The 18,003-nt window shown below is 41.4% G+C and overlaps 2 protein-coding genes across 2 annotated transcripts in view; both read right to left on the bottom strand.

The window, feature by feature from the left end:
• LOC123998116 (ceramide synthase 1-like) overlaps positions 1-11,598 on the bottom strand; it is a 37,109-nt gene extending 25,511 nt beyond the window's left edge. Inside the window, exon 1 of the mRNA XM_046303040.1 lies at positions 10,222-11,598. Coding sequence (XP_046158996.1) covers positions 10,222-10,476 — 255 coding nt within the window. The 5' untranslated portion in view covers positions 10,477-11,598. The remainder of the gene's footprint in view (positions 1-10,221) is intronic.
• Positions 11,599-12,534: 936 nt separating this feature from the next.
• On the bottom strand, positions 12,535-16,025 carry cope (COPI coat complex subunit epsilon). Its single transcript, XM_046299848.1, has 10 exons — positions 15,849-16,025; positions 15,580-15,642; positions 15,239-15,339; positions 14,972-15,124; positions 14,831-14,884; positions 14,624-14,705; positions 14,262-14,417; positions 13,756-13,824; positions 13,264-13,338; positions 12,535-12,930 (listed from the first exon to the last, which is right to left on the bottom strand). The coding sequence occupies exons 1-10, from the start codon at positions 15,948-15,950 to the stop codon at positions 12,877-12,879; spliced, it is 909 nt and encodes a 302-aa protein (XP_046155804.1). The 5' UTR covers positions 15,951-16,025; the 3' UTR covers positions 12,535-12,876.
• Positions 16,026-18,003: the final 1,978 nt, after the last annotated feature.

Genomic DNA, 18,003 nt, shown 5'->3' with positions numbered 1-18,003 from the left:
TAGGATGAGAGCTTGTTAGGATGTAAGAGAAATCAAGGATTAAAATCAATGATTAAGACAGATTCTCTGTGAGAATCAATGTATTCGTTGCCCAATAGAACAATTTGAGAGTAAGGAGGGAAATGCAGTGGAGACATTTTTTAAAATGTTTTATGGGAGACCGACAAATGGCCAGACATTTCATTGTGTGTGTGTGTTATTTCTGTTAAAGGGAATAACACTGAAGGGGAATCTGAAAGGCATCACGGACCTCACCGATCCCCAGCTGAAGCAGCAAGTGGAGGTGGCCATCAACATGGGTGTGGATGATCTCAAAGCCAGGTTTGGTAGTTTGCTGAAGGATGAGGGTGTCCAGATCCCAGTGGAGTCTTTCAGAGTGCTAAACCCTGACGCATGGCCAGAAGACCAGGCCAGCCTTCTCACCTTTGGCGACGATGGTGTGTGTGGTAGACCTGATGAGGCATTTCAAGGAGCCTCTAGAGGTAAGAATTTATCTGACACTGCATTGCCATATGAGACAATGTTATGACTGCATATTTTCAAACTCACTTGCTCTGTCTAATCCTGCAGATCGGGGTGCAACATGGCTGCAATCCAGGATGCGTGGCAGGGGCTGAAAATCCTGGTCAGCCACAATTTCAAGGACACATCCTACAGTGGCCTGTGGGAGACCATGTTAACAAAGGACCCCTACAGGCACGATTACAAAGTAGACTAACAGTCCCGAGTGACTATGTATGGTATCCTTCTATAGTTGGTTTTGATAAGTTAGTGGTAAGAGTTTAAATGAAATGCAAAGTTATCATCTTTTCCCTGGAACATACTGGAGTTGGTGCAGCTTATGCTGGTGCTGCCCATTTCAGCCGCCCAGTGTGAGCGAGGCTTCTCTGCGCAGAACCGGATTAAGAATTCGACAAGAAGCTGCCTTGGGGTCTCCACCAGCGAAGACCTGATGAGGAGCAGCCTGGAGGGTTCTTCTGTCGGAGTTCTATCCCACTCCTGCCGTGGACCGCTGGCTGACCTCTAAGCGTGCCAGACGGCCAACTTACAAAAGCAGCTGGACAACTGATATCCTTTGCATCTAGTAGGCATGGGTCAATGTGTGATTTTGGTGGTATGTGCTGTAGCACAGATGTTTGTCCCTTAGTACACGCTCACACACAGAGTATAAATATGTTTGTTAATAAACTCTGTGTTACTTGAACATTGTTCACTGTGCTCCAACCTTTTTTTCATTTAGGAGCACATGTACTCCTTGGGAAAAAAGTTAGGGTCGAGCCCTGAAAGCTCGCCCTCCATTTGGCAAATCTGACCATAATTCTATTCTCTGGATTCCCTGCTTTTACACCCTACTCTGTTGGTATCATCTATGCATAGTCACTTTAACTCTACCTACATGCACATATTACCTCAACCAACCGGTGCCCCCGCACATTGACTCTGTACCGCACCCCCCCCCCCCTGTATATGGTCTCGTTATTGTGTTTTACTGCTGCTTTTTAATTACTTGTTACTTTTATCTCTTGTTCTTATCCGTATTGTTTTAAACTGCATTGTTGGTTCGGGGTTCGTAAGTAAGCATTTCACTGTAAAGTCTACACCTGGTACTCCAGATTGCATTTACGAACACAAGTTTCTAATGGAGATGTTAAACTCTTGTCACTTGAAACTGCTCGCATCAGGTGTGTCTTTAAGAACAGTGCTTTCCCACAATCAGCAATTTGGCAAATGTTTAAAAATGATGTATTACATTCATTGCTTCATTAGAGTAGTTGCATGTTCAGTAATATGGGAGGATAGGCTCGATATTGTCGCATGTTTTTTTAAGTCTTAGTGAAAACATTTCCTTCCATGTATTTTCTGTTGGTCATGTAATTTTACTGTTTGAAACAAATTTAACCGTTAACTGTTAATGGGGGTTGGTTAGTCGGCAACAAAATTGACTGAATGTTGCATCACTAAGTGAGAGAGTGGTTTGTCATTTCCTGCCATTTGCAGCAAGACAAATGAACTATTATTCACACAAGCTGTTCTGTTCTCCCTGTATGTGTGAGCATATGGGCATCATCCATAATGCAACAGGCATGAAATTGGCAACACTAAGAGGGTGCATAAAGCCAGGAGCCTGCGGTTTATGAGGTCACTGTAATAACCACGTCACTGCCTGCCAGGCGGTCATATAGTAGGAACTAAAGGAGAGGCTAGCTGATTAGTGTTCATTTTATTAACGACGCTTAGACCGTATGACACTACAGGGATGAGCCATGAACTATATAGACTCTCATCCACTGGGTAAATCTTTGACAAGCTGGAGGAGGCTTAGCGATGAGAAGGAGGTGGGGGGAGGACGAGGTCGAATGACAGTGGGTTCAGCTCAAACAAACCTGGTAGGGTCAGCTCAGCTGCCCTTGTGTTTGGGCTAACAGAGTAACACCTCGTTGTAAAACAGTCACTGTTACACCGCAGAACAATGAGACGTATTTCACCGGATGTATAAATGTGAAGCATGCGCTTGTGGCGTTTCCATTCACTAGCAAATGATGGTAGTGAGAGGAAGCCAAGTAGCCGAGAAGATGGAAACAGATGGATTTTGGCTGACATTCTGCACATTTTCTCATTGATGAAACATTTGATCTCAATACAGTTTTCTGTTTCCAAAACTAGAATCTGTTATGAACAGAGTGGACTACGTTTTGTAGACTTTACCTTTGCCAAAGTTATAAAGTTATACAAAGTTGCATTGTTTAGAAGTGCATAGGTGAGTTATTGCAAACGCGCACTTCACATAGTAGGCGGAAATATGCAGATGTATGCTACAACGAGCTAATAGGATCTCACTAGCTCATGCTGGGCTCTGCCCACCTCCTTGCTTGTTCTTCCCACTATGACTCATTTGTTCCCATTGGAAACAACAAGCTGTGGTCTATCTTTGGTTACGCTCTCCCAGATGTGTAGCTCATGTGGGGCTAACTATCCTGTTGCTATGCTAACCAACAGGCTCTGGCAGAGGCTGGTCTTACAGGCTGACCACACGCTCGCGTCGCGTGTGTGAGCGTTGCAAAATAAATGTAGAAATCTATGTTATTCAATTATTGCAACCACACTGCTCACGCGTGCCAATGAGCATCTGTGTTGCCAAGGGCTAAAATAGAAGTCCTTTCTATTTCTGACGCAGATCATGCTGCAAGTCCTGCCTCTCCCATCTCATTGGGTTATAGAAGCAGGTACCCACGTGCCATTTCCTCATTGATTATAGCCACGTGGGTGACTGAAAGACGAACGAGGTCAGTGGTGGTAATGCACCTCATTTATGAAAGTTGCCAATCGCAATATAAAGTCAAGAGAAGAAAAAGCATGTAAGGAAGAGAGATGACTAGAAACGATTCGAATGACCGTTTTATGTGTGGATTAATTGGCGGAGTAGAGGACCGTGTGCATTTCTGGTAAAATAACAACTCAATGTTTATATCCCAGGACCAATTTGCTAGCAACCGCAAGCTAGCTAAATAGGACAAATTAGCAAGTGCAAGCTAACTAGCCATAAATGTTTAATGCTTTTCGACCTGTCCCCAAATTAATATAATTGGTTCACAGTTTGTTTTGATATTTTAACCTGCGTATCGTGGGGACAAAATAAATGTATGCGCGATGGTGCACGCGCGCAGCCGTCCACCATTTAAAAAGCATGGAAAGTGGGAAACTCCTTGTCAACAGGCTAGATATCTATTATATCCTACTACTAATGAATGGTCCCACCACAACTCTATCAGACTCTGGGCTCTCCAGCGCTGTGTTGTGCTGAGGAGACAATGAGCTCCGATTTCCTTTGCCCTCTCAATCGTATTGTCATAAAGTAGCCTTGTTGTTGGGGTTACAGAGCTCTGCCAAGTTTGACAGCCACAATGTGCTGTCTCTCTACAGAGGGACATGTTTTGCTGTTGTGGTCAAGGCTATGCATTCTAGCTTGCCAGGGGAAAGACAGCCGGTAAACACAAGTTATTTATAGGAGTTGTTTAGTTAATCATAATAAATTAGTTCCTGTCTGCTTCTTCATACGCTATTTTGTTAAAGCCAGTTATATAGAGACCGGCTACACTTAATCAATATTTATATGAGAGGATGTAAGGATCATCTCTTTAATTGAGGGCTGCTGGGACTTTTAATCAAGACAAATAGTTTTACTACACTACTACAGTTTGATAACAATAGTCGTTAAGCCTGTATGTGTGACTTGTCATGGCTCATGTCAGACGGTTTTAGAAATTAGAATAACCAGAAAGTTAGTTAGTCAGTAGGTAGTTGCCCCTAACCACTGATACAGGGTCAGATTTGATTATTTTCCCATCCCCAAATGGTTTACATTAGGATCTGATCCAAGACCTGTGGTTGAGGGTGCCTTCTACATCAAGTGGTTTTGAAACATAGCCCAATGCTGATAAGCCCTAAAACCAGGCTAACAATGTCAAGTACATGTATTTGCTGCGAGCGGGAGACAGGAATTCATAAGAGGGGTTATGAACTGCTGCCGAGTTAGGCTTGGCACGTTTGCCCGGATCCTGAGAGGCTGTGGCTGTGGAGAAGCAGGCAGGCCATGTATCAGTGCCGAAATTGGCCCCGTTAATAAAAGCTGGGTGTGCTGCGCCAGCTTAGCCGAGCCCTGGCCCCAGTTGCAGCACTATAGCAGCAGGAAGTGGAAGTCAGGCATCGTGCACTTTCACACCCACACTCACTAGTAAATATACAGACAGTCAAGGCAGACACGCACACACCAGCACACAATCATACACTGACCTCCTTGTCATATAGGCAGGTGTATAGCAATAAAATAACAGTACCACCAAGTGTAAGTGTTAGTTAATCATAAACAGCATCCCAATGTTATACACAAGGCAAACACTGATACAGAGAGCCTTTAGGGCCCTACAGTTTATTGTCTGAGCCCAAGTCTTCTAAGCCGACACCTCTGCCCTCGGTGCAGTGCAGTGACCGAGTTAAGACAGTGTAATAACAACAGTAACTACAAAGCCGGAAGGTGACTGACCGCTCTGAGCCATCTGCCAATGAGAGCTCAACAGTGTGCGTCTATATCCTCCAAATAGAAAGTCCTTAAAAAAGGCCTTTTTCACAGTAAAGTCAGAGAGGCCATCTTATGTGAAGACATGTACCACATGACCACAATGTCAGACACAATATCATACTCTCAGGGTCAGGAGTTTTTTCCTGACCATGTGCACAGGAAGGAAAAAAAAGTCCTAGTCCTAGTCTATAGGTAACTAGTGCCCAGAGTTTTTACAGTGTGGTCGGTCGGGGGGTTGTTGTATTAGAGAGAATATTGTTGCTGCATGAGGGGCAGTCAGTCAGTCAGTCAGTCCGTCAGTCAGTCAGTGGGTTCACTGTAGGTCCTGTCTCTCTCTACTCCCCCTCCATCTCAGACGCTTCTTTATATACCCATGCTGCCACAGAGACAGAGGTTGTGGGAATAGTCCCCTGATAGCTTCAAATATTTAAGGGAGTAGTAGAACAGGAGCACCCAGGAGATTTCAAAAAGCCTTGTGTTTTATTTATGGTGTCCCTTAATTCTACGAGAGGCTGAAGTTGTTGGGCTATATTGGAGTACACATTCCTCAGATGAAAGCTAGATAGTTTAGCCTCAATGCGTCACTGGGCGCTAATTTTCGTTAACATGATTTACATCCCTTGGCATTTCTCAATCACTGTTTGGGTGCTTCTTACGCAACACACACAAAACACGTAAATCGAGAAATACCTCGATAGTGTTGCATCAGATTGTATTAGTGTAATTAATTGTGAAAGGCCCGGCCATTTCTCATCCAGGGTCTTTCCATAGTAGTTGTGACTAAAAGGAAAAAGCCGCCCATTCCCTGACCACATCTGAGCCAACATATGATATAGCATTTAGCTTTACTCCTAACCCAGCCAAATGTCCAAATTAATAATGATCTGTGAGCCACATCTGTTGGAACGGACATTGGAGCACCTCCCAAAGGCCACTCCAAGTCATATTATAGTAGGGACGTCAAACGATCAGGCTGCTGCATAGATACTATGGAGAGGCTAGTCTAGAGTACCCGGTTAAATTGTGTTTGAGAGCATTTTTTTACTCTGTAAATGGTTAAATGAGTGTGAAATTGTTTGAGTGCGCAACATATACTATCACTTTAAATTGACATTTATTTTGCCATATTAAAGTATTGTATATTCCACAAATTTCCCTGGAAATTGGACCGTTTCTGTTACTACCTTACACAAACTTACATTTTCACCTCAAAGAATTGAGTGGAATTTACACATCCTTTTTACCTCAGATTGGTGATGTGATTATAAAGGTTTATAGTCATCGTGATGACATAAGACTGATTGCTTAAAATAGATCTTTGTTTTGTTACTGTTGATTGTGTCACACGCTGGGATGCGCAGGACTTATGAAATGGCACAACAAATTTGATGCGGTCTCTCTATAAAAGTCACTGGCCACACACAAAGACATGGATTTGACAAACAATCACTTAAAAAGCAGCCAACTGTTTACACTGTTGATATCCTATGCCTCATCATGATTAATTTAAGTCAGGGATGGGCAACTGGTGGCCACCCCTATTTTCTTTTTACTCAGTCGGGGTCTCAACTTACTGTTGCGAGTTAGAATAGTAGAATACACAAGGTGAATTCAAAATGTAGTTGTGCATCAGCAGTTTTTATTTTGTTATGTCAGTCACTGATAGTCACTCAATTAGCCCATGACAGCTAACATATTTTAGATTGCTAAATTGACTGGCCGCTAAACTATCTAAAGTTATCATGGTCAAATTACTGGATGAGGGATCCCCAATGATTTTGATAGTCAGTCTCACTCAGATATCATATCAAAAACAGCAAACATTTCTCTCCATCCCATGGCAAAATGTGTAGAATTGCAGGACATGAAGTGTAAAACAGTTCATTTTCCTCTCCGCCCCATGGCAAAATGTGTAGAATTGCAGGAAACCTGCTTTAAACTGCAATATTTTCCCTACACCCCAAGATAAAATGTATAGAATTGCACGAAATTAACTCTGAAACAAAAACTACAAAATCTCTGCTGGCAAGAGGGGGGCCACTAAAATGTTCCGCTCACAATGTTTTACATTAAAGTTGCCCATCCCTGGGTTTACGTTAACTAACAAAAATAGTGGTCTGTTCCCTTTCCCGTGATGGCAGCCTCCCGAAATCAACATTCAACATTCAAAATATAGATATAAGCCTTCTTACAAGTCCTCATTCAACCAACGATGTGTCGGTTATTTCAAGTTCCCGTGTAGCCTTTGAATAGTGTTAGTTTAAAACGTGCTACACTCCAAAACATTTGCCCCCTGTTCTATTGATTTCAGCATGATACCGATGGAAGTGATTAACCAAAAGGTGTTGCGCTACACTTAGCACGTTGGCGACCCACTTGAATCAAAATGCATCACTTCAAAATGTAGCTAGATGTCTTCTACAAACTGTCCTCTAACCAGTGATGTAAAAATGATTCTATATTCTGTGTGGTTATTGAGCGGTGTTAGTTATAACAGGACACGCAACCTCATCTCCCCCTACCGAGCTTTCAACGTGATAATCGATATACATCGATATATATAATCGATATACAGTGCATCTGGAAAGTAATTCAGATCCCTTGACTTTTTCCACATTTTGTTATGTTACAGCCTTGTTCTAAAATTGATTAAATAATATTTTCCCCTCATCAATCTACACACAATAACCCATAATGACAAAGCATAAACAGGTTTTTAGAAATGTTTGCAAATGTTTTTTTTTTAAATACAACTGAAGTATCACATTTACATAACTATTCAGACTCTTTACTCAGTACTTTGTTGTACAGCCTCGAGTCTTCTTGGGTATGACGCTTCAAGCCTGGCACATCTGTATTTGGGGAATTTCTCCCATTCTTCTCTGCAGATCCTCTCAAGCGCTGTCAGGTTGGATGGGGACCATCAATGCACAACTATTTTCAGTCTCTCCAGAGATGTTTCGATCTGGTTCAAGGCCGGGCTCAGGTTGGGCCACTCAAGGACATTCAGAGACTTGTCCCGAAGCCACTCCTGCATTGACTTGGCTGTGTGCTTAAGGCTGTTGTCCTGTTGGAAGGTGAACCTTCACCCCATTCTGAGGTCCTGAGCAGGTTTTCATCAAGGATCTCTCTGTACTTTGCTCCGTTCTTCTTTCCCTCGATCCTGACTAGTCTCCAAGTCATTGCCGCTGAAAAACACCCCCACAGCATGATGCTGCCACCACCATGCTTCACTATAGGGATGATGCCAGGTTCTCCAGACCAAAAAGTTCAATCTTGGTTTCATCAAACCAGAGAATCTTGTTTCTCATGTTGTGAGAGTCCTTTAGGTGCCTTTTGGTAAACTCCAATCAGCCTTGTCACATGTATTTTACTGAGGAGTGGCTTCCGTCTGGCCACTCTACCTTAAAGGTCTGATTGGTGGAGTGCTGCAGAGATGGTTGTCCTTCTGGAAGGTTCTCCCATCTCCATAAAGGAACTCTGTCAGAGTGACCATCGGGTTCTCGGTCACCTCACTAACCAAGGCCCTTCTCCCCCGATTGCTCAGTTTGCAGGGCGGCCAGCTCTAGGAACAGTCTTGATTTTTCCAAACTGGAAACAGGATGCACCTGTGCTCAATTTCGAGTCTCATAGCAAAGGGTCTGAATATTTATGTAAATAAGGTATCTTGTTTTTTTTTTAAGTAATACATTTTCATTCAAACCTATTTTCGCTCTGTCAGTGTGGGATATTGTGTGTAGATTGATGAAAAACATTTATTTAATACATTTTAGAATAAGGCTGTAACATAACAAAATGTGGAAAAAGTCAAAGGGTCTGAATACAAAACCCCTTCCCATGTCACTTTGCCATACTTTTGGTTTAGCTGGAATGATGCCCCTGGCGAGAGAGTCAGAGTCTGTGCATCGCTCAGCAGAGCCTTGAGTCCCCTACTACTGTCATGGAGTCAAAAGCTGGGAGGATTATGAATGTATTCATTCATTGACAGGCAAAGATATGCTAATGGTGTGTAACACATTCATTGCTGGATAACTAACTGAATGTGTGTGTGTGTGGGGAAAAAAATAAAAAGAGACGCTAGCTACTAGGCTACTCGAAAATAAATGACAAAACAACCTAGAATTGCTGAATATTGCTTTTTTGATGATAGTTTGAGCATGCGCCAGGAAACCACTGTCTAAACCCGCTTGTGTGAGTGCTGTGACAGTAGCTTGAGAGACAATGCTACTGTAGGAGTAGATCTCACATGCAGTGATTTCCTCATCAGTCTACGGCCTTAAGCCAATCACCAATGATTAGGGAGGCTATACACACTTAGAAGAAAAAAAAGGTGCTGTCTGTGGTTCACATGTATGTGTCCTTAATCTCCTCAGCAAAGCTTGCTTGCCACATCTCTGCTCTGGTCTTTGTAACCCGGGAGTTAATATTTTATTGCAGAGTCATTAGCTGAGGTGAAGGGTTTCCATAGTCTTACTGAGTCAGTTTCCTGGTATCTGATCTTGATTTTGGCTACAACAGTGGATTTTGCTCTGCCCAGAGTATGCCTAAAGTACCCTCTCATGTGCATTTGACCATTAAGCCTATGGTCTCATTAGTGTTCTCAAGGACCCCCTGTGTTCCTAGAACCCCTGGTTGGGAACTACAAGTTGACACACACTGAGACACTAAAGGTATTGGAGTGTAGCGTGTAGGCCTTCCTCAGAATGAAGGTATTCATCATATGATTCAATTTGATGGGCATCAAGATTAACTTGTCAGGAGGACAAGTCCCAGTACAGTAGACAACAATTGTTGAATTCAGCAAGGAGAATAATTTATGATTTTATACCAGAGAGAAACAGACCAGTGTTAAATAACAACCTGTGGTGGGCTTAAAAAGTGAAGTGTAATTCACCATAATTGAAATACAATGGTTATCTTATTTCAGTTATACTGCAAGGTATATGAAACATGCGACATGAACGCCTTTATAAACACCCAATGAAGGCTGAACTCTGATAGAAGGCTCCTGTAATTAGGGAACGAGAATAAGGCCCATGGTTCTTGAAGTAAAGAGGGAATGTATGTATTTCGTGGATAAAAGTGTATGTGAATGTATAGTATGCAAGATTGAGGGGAAAGCTGGGTATGGGGGCTGTATCTACCTTGAACAGACATTCTGTTAGTCCCCGTCGTATCTGCGTCCACATAACGGCGCACATGAAGAAAAGGCCGATTTCGGTCCATGTAATATAAGCGTTATCCAGGAGCGTCCTTTTAGAGAGCTCTAGACCGCACGCGCTGCAGTCTCTCCAGGCACTGAGCATCACAGTAGACGCTCTCGTTAGGAGACCCGTATAGCCAGGCATGGGTTCCACCTCCCCGACTCTCATACTGTCATCATCCGTGTGACTGTCCATTGTGTCGGCACGGAAAACGGCGATTTAGAAAACTGACACTGAGACGGTATGATCGGCGTGTTTTCTCTGTACAGGAGGTAGCCAGGCAAGATCCCGACGCGTCCAAACTACTGTATCTAGCTAGTTATATAGCTAAACTAAAAACTAGAAAAAAAGCTTTAAGCAGCTTAACCTAGTCTCAAGTGGCCTAATGTTAATTCTTTCTTTTCTAAATTAGGACGTGGGTTCATTTCACATGAAGATCATTTATGTCTGATTGGATTATAAACCTACAAAAACCATGGGTAAACCGGCTGGATTTATTTAATAACCAACGTTAATTACCTAGCTATAATTATTAGAATGACAAGCTACTGTATTCTATGACCTAGTAAACATTGGCCAGAAATTTGGCAATTCTTATTTTACTCATACCACATCAAAATGTAGCTAACGTTAGCTTGTTAGCCGACTAGCTCGCTAAATTACATGTACACAATACCGGGTAGACCAGCATTTAAAACGGCTACCAAACTAACGTTAGTTGAATCTATCAGAGATTAGATGTAACTGTAAAATCACGTCCGTGTGCCAAGAAAAACAAATCCAGTAAGTATTATTAGCTATCTGGATAGCTACCTAAACTAAAGATGTGCCATACTAGAGAGCGGTACAGTCGAGGTATCACATGCGATTCTTGTGAGGCCAACGTTAAATTCTGTCTGATCTCCGTTATTCGCCTTATATAACATATCTTCGTCATTTCATCAGCTACAATAACCTATTCCTACCAGATACCAAACCAGTGGTCCTGAAACATTTCTAATACTAAGAAATAACCAATAACGCCGATAAAAGACCAGATGTCCTCACAATGTTCGCCTTCCTCTGTCGTTCCGCTGCTTAGTCGTGTCCTGCGGTGTCTGTGATGCTGTGTCTGTGATGCTGCGTCTTGACAAGTGACAGAAAAATGCGTGCTGTTTTAATGGGAATCAATGTAGAACATGATTCCACACCGCACTTGAAACCTCTCTGGTTACAATATTAAAAGTACTGCTAGTAAACGTTTTTACCGGCAAGACTATAATGTTCAGCACCCGCACCTAAAACCATTCTAACGAATTGAATGAAGAAAAAAGCAGAGGAGCTGACGTAATTATGGCCCACTACTTTTAAGTACTGGGATTTTTTTTAAACTGAGATAATTTAAAGCGACAGCGCAACATGTAACAGCAGAACGATGCACATCAACAAGATGTCGACTGTTCCAGAAAACACATTCAAATACTATGAAATGCTACTCCATGTCCAATCCGTGTAGATTAAGGGGAGACAGGTTAAATAAGGATTTTTAAACCTTGAGACATGGATTGTGTATGTGTGCTGTTCTGAGGGTGAATGGACAAAATATTTAAGTGCTTTTGAACCGGGTATGGTAGTAGGGTGCCAGACACACCGGTTTGAGTCTGTCAAGAACCAAGCACTGCAACCTTGCAGGGTTTTCATGAATTTAATGGCACCACTCATTTACAAAATGTATAGTTTCAAACACATAAAGGAGGAAACATTGTCTACCTCTAGCTGATCTTGTCGGGCCATAATCCATGAATTTCAATAGAATGATACATTTAAAAATATTGATAAACTGTGTGTACCCTCCACCACTGGTTTCACACTGACACCAGTGGTAAAAGTAAAGATACCTTAATAGAAAATGACTCAAGTAAAAGTCACCCAGTAAAATCCTACTTGAGTTAAAGTCTAAAAGTATTTGGGTTAAAATATACTTACGAATCGAAAGTATAAATCATTGCAAATTCCTTATCAGACGGCACCATTTCCTTATTTTTGTGTTTAGTGAGTCCGCAGGGATGGCCAGGAATGTTCACTTGATAAGTGTGTGGATTAGACCATTTTCCTGTCCTGCTAAGCATTCAAAATGTAACGAGTACTTTTGGGTGTCAGTGAAAATACATGGAGTAGAAAGTACATTTTCTTCAGGAATGTAGTGAAGTAAAGTTGTCAAAAAAATAAATAGTAAAGTACAGATACCCCCAAAAACCTCACACTGGGTGTAAACCGGGTCATAAAACATTTATTGTACATTTTAGAGGAATGCTAAAAGGAAACAGAGTGACTGGAAGCATTTCTCAATGAGAGAAATGCAGATGTTACAAACATCAAAGAGACATTATCAGAAGGGACATTTCATGTACTACAAATACCTGTACGTGTGAGTATAAAGAAAATATGTACGGTAATATTATTCAATCTTTTTATTATTCAACTTTCTAAATGTGCATGTCAATTTTAATCTATACAGTTTAGCGTTTCCCATATTGATAGACAAAAAGATATGGAGAAAGCAGTTGTGTCCAGTATTAATAATGTTTTGGGGTCCAAACAGATGTCTCCATTGTCTCAAGCAGTTGCAGTGGGAGCATACTGCATCGTCAGTCTGTCAAATTCATTCTCCTGAGGTAAAAAAGGAGAAGCATTTAACACACGGTAGAAAATGTTTAACTAGCAACACTGTTGTGGATAGAAATAAACTGGTCTAATGAATGATACAACCTAACTTTTCAATGTTGATTTACACTTTAATGGAGAATTGTGTGTAGTGAAGTCTATGAAATTTAAAGTCAAAACTAGTTTTAAATGCTTAGACTAGATATGCTGCAGTGCTCACCAATCAGATAATTTCATTTACTTCCAAGATAGCTAAGGCTGACCAACAGCTGTAACAAGGAAGAATGCATTGTTTCAAGATGAAGTAGAACCATGTAAGGGCAAATGTAATCAACGTACCTTGGTCAGGTAGTCTTTAAGGAAGGGGTGAGCTCTATGGGCATCTTTCAGTTGAGAGAGATACCTGTTGGTTACCTGCAAACAAATACAAAACAGATTGATGCTAAGGAATTTCATGCCTATAAAAACATTTATCATAAATCATTAGAACAAGGTCTTATCTATATACACCTCAGGCAAGCTAAATAACCTTGATAGGTAATCAGTGATTACTTTGACCCCCATTGAAGAAACCATTCTGTAGATAGTCAAGATTCTATTGATTATTTACTCACCGTCACCTCAATCTGGCACAAACAGATTTTTTTTTGAGGGGGGGGGCGACTTTATCCCTTGAACTTTGTCTTTGAAGTGTATTGCTATTCAAGGAGAAGGACACTAATGTGCAAGGTATCTACCATTTGAATAAACCCCCTTTTGTCATTCCAAAGCTTTGATAATGGCTGACAAACATTTCTCAGTATTTGTGGCAAACCTGATGCAAAGACTCACCTCAGGAGCTTTGCCTAAGTGCTGGGTCAGCACAATCAGGTTGATCAAAGTCTCAGGGTGGCTGCTGTCCTGTTAGGGGAAAAACAGACTCTATAAGAGGTTGGAAAACACCCTCTTTCTCCTCACAGAAATGTCTCGATGCACTGTATGACCTCACTCGTTATCCCGCTTCATTCATACGTGTTCCAGCACATTTTCTGAAATATGAATACAACTGCATTACTAGTGTATTTCTATCACCTACTGGTCAATTGCTAAAATTGCAAGTATTTTGCTTATGAAGACACTAAACTTGTATTGATATGGTTGGATAAGACATACACCACTAATTGGTTTAACTAATTCAAATTGTACTATTAAAATGTCTTCACTGTAACACCCTATAATGTTATGCTATCAAATAGTGTTCATCTATATTTAAACACCCCTCTACACATCTACAAATTAATCTCTGAAATATGTCTACAGTTGATTAAGATAAGAACGCATGTGAGGTAAGTAATGACCTTGTCTAGTGCCTCCTGGAGAACCCCCTCTGCCTCCTCCCACTTGTTCTGGGCCATATGGCAGGCAGCCTGGCCATTCAGCAGAAGCAAAGTGGGGGAGTACTTATCCGACATCTCCTGGAAGATGTAGTAAGCATCCTGCAGCTTCTCTCCTCCCTGAAAAAAAAGGGAAAGTCCTTTTTTTTCTTCTGTTGATCAGAAGACAGAAATTGAGTGGACTTCAGTCCTATATTGATGACTACTTTTCCATTGAGAGTGGTGCTCTGTCAAAAGCCCATTTCATTCAGGTGAGGGGAAATGAGGCCCGCTCGCTCCAATGTTATAATAGCATGTAAGGATCTTCGCTATGGGCTGACACTCACAACAGCGATGTTGACCCAGGCCGTGGACAGTTGGGTCAGTGTGGCATCCTCGTCCTGCTCCTGCATCTTCTTCAGCTCTTTCCTTAGTGTCAAAATAAGTAAACACCATATATAACCAACACTGAATCATATGCTTAATTTGCTGAATCCTTTAATAACAAAATTTACTTAAAAGTTAATCAGATGGTGTGTGTCAAGTGGACATACCTTGCCAAATCAACACGGTCTAAACTCAGCAGCACCTGAATGGTCATTGCCATGCTTAAAAAAAAGAGGGACATTCACGTATCGCATAACACATAATAACAGGGGCTACAAATGTGAATAGTATCCTGTGATCATTCTTACCACTCCAGACTTTCTCCCTGGTGCAGGGTCCTCAAGGCAGCATCCGAGTTCATCTCATGGTAGTAAATGGACGCAGCCATGAGCAGGAAGGTTGTGTTGGCCACATCTACATTCTTGCTCATTTTCTTGTCAAGTTCAGCCACAATGGCATCCCTGCACAAGGAAAAAAATAAGCAATATTTCTACACCACCAAAGGAGCCGACAAAAAGCCTTTCACTTTAATTACACAGGTGGGTTGTTATATTGACTGTTTCATGGAATAAAACCTTTTGCCCTCGTTGGCGCGATATTCAGCAAACATCTTGACAGCCTGGAGTTCTGGTGAGGAGCTGGCCTTGATGTCATCCATCACCACAGCATACTTCCTCTGAAATTATACAGATGACAACTGATACAATACTGACAGGCAGTGTCTTAATGGCACTTAAAATGGAGGCATCTTCCGATTTACATTTAAGTCATTTAGCAGACGCTCTTATCCGATGATAAAGTTATAGTTCAAGATTAGACAAACATTATAGTAATTTATTGCAGTGACACTAAGGTTACACTCACGTAATGTGACGTTCTAATAAATATATCGCCATCTGTGCAATTATGAAGTTACCTGGGCAATATAGGCTCTGTACAGAAACATGTCTCTCTCAACCTCCTTTTCAGGTGTTGTTGGCTGTAAAGAGGAAAATAGCAAGTAGGTGATGCTTTTGATTTAACATCATCTATTAATTCACTGAATTGCTTTTATAACATAGATGTTAACGTTAGCAGCTAGTACTGTTAGCTGATTAGCTAGCCAGTTCAAACGTATTACATCGAGAATACAGAAAGACTAGCTATTAGCCATGTTGCACAAACGGTTTATCAGCAAATAATTACCTTAACCTTCTGAGCTTCATTGATACATTGTTGATAACTGCCAATGTAATAAGCATTTTTCACATCGAAGAGTTCATCAATATCTCCTTGTTGCGTCGCCATGTTGACTGGATTACTTCCTAGACACGTAGCACCGTCGCGTCATCACACAACGTATTGAACACGTTCAAGACAACTCGGAAACAGTGTTGCTAACTCCTCAGTAAGGAAAGTAGCTATTGGCTGTCCTAAAAGTCGCTAAAAGATGCCATCGCCTAATTTGCATAATTTTCCATATGCATGTATTTGTGATGTATGCTGAAGGAGAGAGGAATAACATCGTGGGAGAGACAAAAGGTGAGTAAAAAATACCCTAAATATGTTTAGAACTACAAATGAACTTTATTCTGTCGATTCTTGTTTTTTTTTATGTCACAATTCCAACTCTCCTCCTTTATCCAGGCTTGGGACCGGCAAAAGTAACCCAAAAGAGACACTCTGGCGGAGTTAGTTCATTTTTTATTTTTATATATATATATATATATTAATTTTTTTGTTTAGTTTTCTTAATTTGGTTTGGTTTTTAACCTTATGGTCCACTTAGGAGCCTACAACAAGTCACAGTAAAACATGAACATTTTTAACCATAATATTTTTTACATTTTTTTGTATACAATCTCCATTAACAATCTGAATGGACCAAAAAGAGACAATAGAAAAAAACTGTCAATGGCAAATGTGAGAAAATTATGGTAACTAGTCTGGCCCTAATTCAGGTTAATTAGGGCCAGACTAGTTACCATAATTTTCTCACATTGCCATTGACAGTTTTTTTCTATTGTCTCTTTTTGGTCCATTCAGATTGTTAATGGAGATTGTATACAAAAAAATGTAAAAAATATTATGGTTAAAAATGTTCATGTTTTACTGTGACTTGTTGTAGGCTCCTAAGTGGACCATAAGGCGCGTTCTTACGCGTTATTACGTGGCGTTATTACGTCATGTAGTTATATAGTTATGCACAGCAGCTTTGACATCGGTTTTTCACATCAGCGTTAAACTAGACATTGGGCCGATAACGATGTTGCCATTTTTAGCTAATATCATCCGATTCCGATATGTTCACCGATATATCGTGCATCCCTAATCTGTACACAATTCCTGGAAACTGAGAATGTCCCAGTTCTTCCATAGCCTGCATAATCACCAAACATGTCACCCATTGACCAATGTTTGGGATGCTCTGAATTAGAGGTCGACCGATTGATCGGAATGGCCGATTAATTAGGGCCGATTTCAAGTTTTCATAACAATCGGAAATGGGTATTTTTGGGCGCCGATTTTTTATTATTATTATTATTTATTTTTTATACCTTTGTTTAACTAGGCAAGTCAGTTAAGAACACATTCTTATTTTCAATGATGGACTAGGAACGGTGGGTTAACTGGGGGTCAGAACGACAGATTTTCACCTTGTCAGCTCGGGGGATCCAATCTTGCAACCTTACAGTTAACTAGTCCAACGCAATAACGAACTGCCTCTCTCTCGTTGCACTCCACAAGGAGACTGCCTGTTACGCGAATGCAGTAAGCCAAGGTAAGTTGCTACCTAGCTCCCGCTCAGCCCAGTCAAAACTGTTCACTGCTCTGGCCCCCCAATGGTGGAACAAACTCCCTCACGACGCCAGGACAGCGGAGTCAATCACCACCTTCCGGAGACACCTGAAACCCCACCTCTTTAAGGAATACCTAGGATAGGATAAGTATTCCATCTCACCCCCCCCCCCCCTTTAAGATTTAGATGCACTATTGTAAAGTGACTGTTCCACTGGATGTCATAAGGTGAATGCACCAATTTGTAAGTCGCTCTGGATAAGAGCGTTTGCTAAATGACTTAAATGTAAATGTAAATTGTTTTTTTATGTAAATCAGGGCGGGATCAGCCAGCGGCGGCTTCCCGCATGCACGATTCATTTGCAGTCTGGACGAGGAGGGGTGAACATCTCTTGCTCTGACTGCAGCTGGGAGGGATTGCTGCGCGAGGACTGGGCCGCCTGTGAGTACTTTGGGACTGGGGTGAGGCCCACGGCGGCACCCAGTGCTCGTTGAGAAGAATAAGAACGATACGTGCTTTCATGTCAGAGTCTCCAATAAAACCAGAAAAGGTCGCTAAATT

This window comes from Oncorhynchus gorbuscha, linkage group LG15, assembly GCF_021184085.1.
Source record: "Oncorhynchus gorbuscha isolate QuinsamMale2020 ecotype Even-year linkage group LG15, OgorEven_v1.0, whole genome shotgun sequence".
Lineage (NCBI taxonomy): Eukaryota > Metazoa > Chordata > Actinopteri > Salmoniformes > Salmonidae > Oncorhynchus > Oncorhynchus gorbuscha.
This window is presented reverse-complemented; position numbering and strand designations above follow the sequence as displayed.

Bases quoted from the DNA above. Each gene is read 5' to 3' on its own strand.
- cope (XM_046299848.1), bottom strand. From the start codon at position 15,950: ATGGCGACGCAACAAGGAGATATTGATGAACTCTTCGATGTGAAAAAT. The intron at 15,340-15,579 runs GTAACTTCATAA...GTATAATTTCAG, and splicing joins ACAGAGCCTATATTGCCCAG to AGGAAGTATGCTGTGGTGAT. The intron at 14,706-14,830 runs GTATGTCCACTT...TTTGACACTAAG, and splicing joins GACCGTGTTGATTTGGCAAG to GAAAGAGCTGAAGAAGATGC.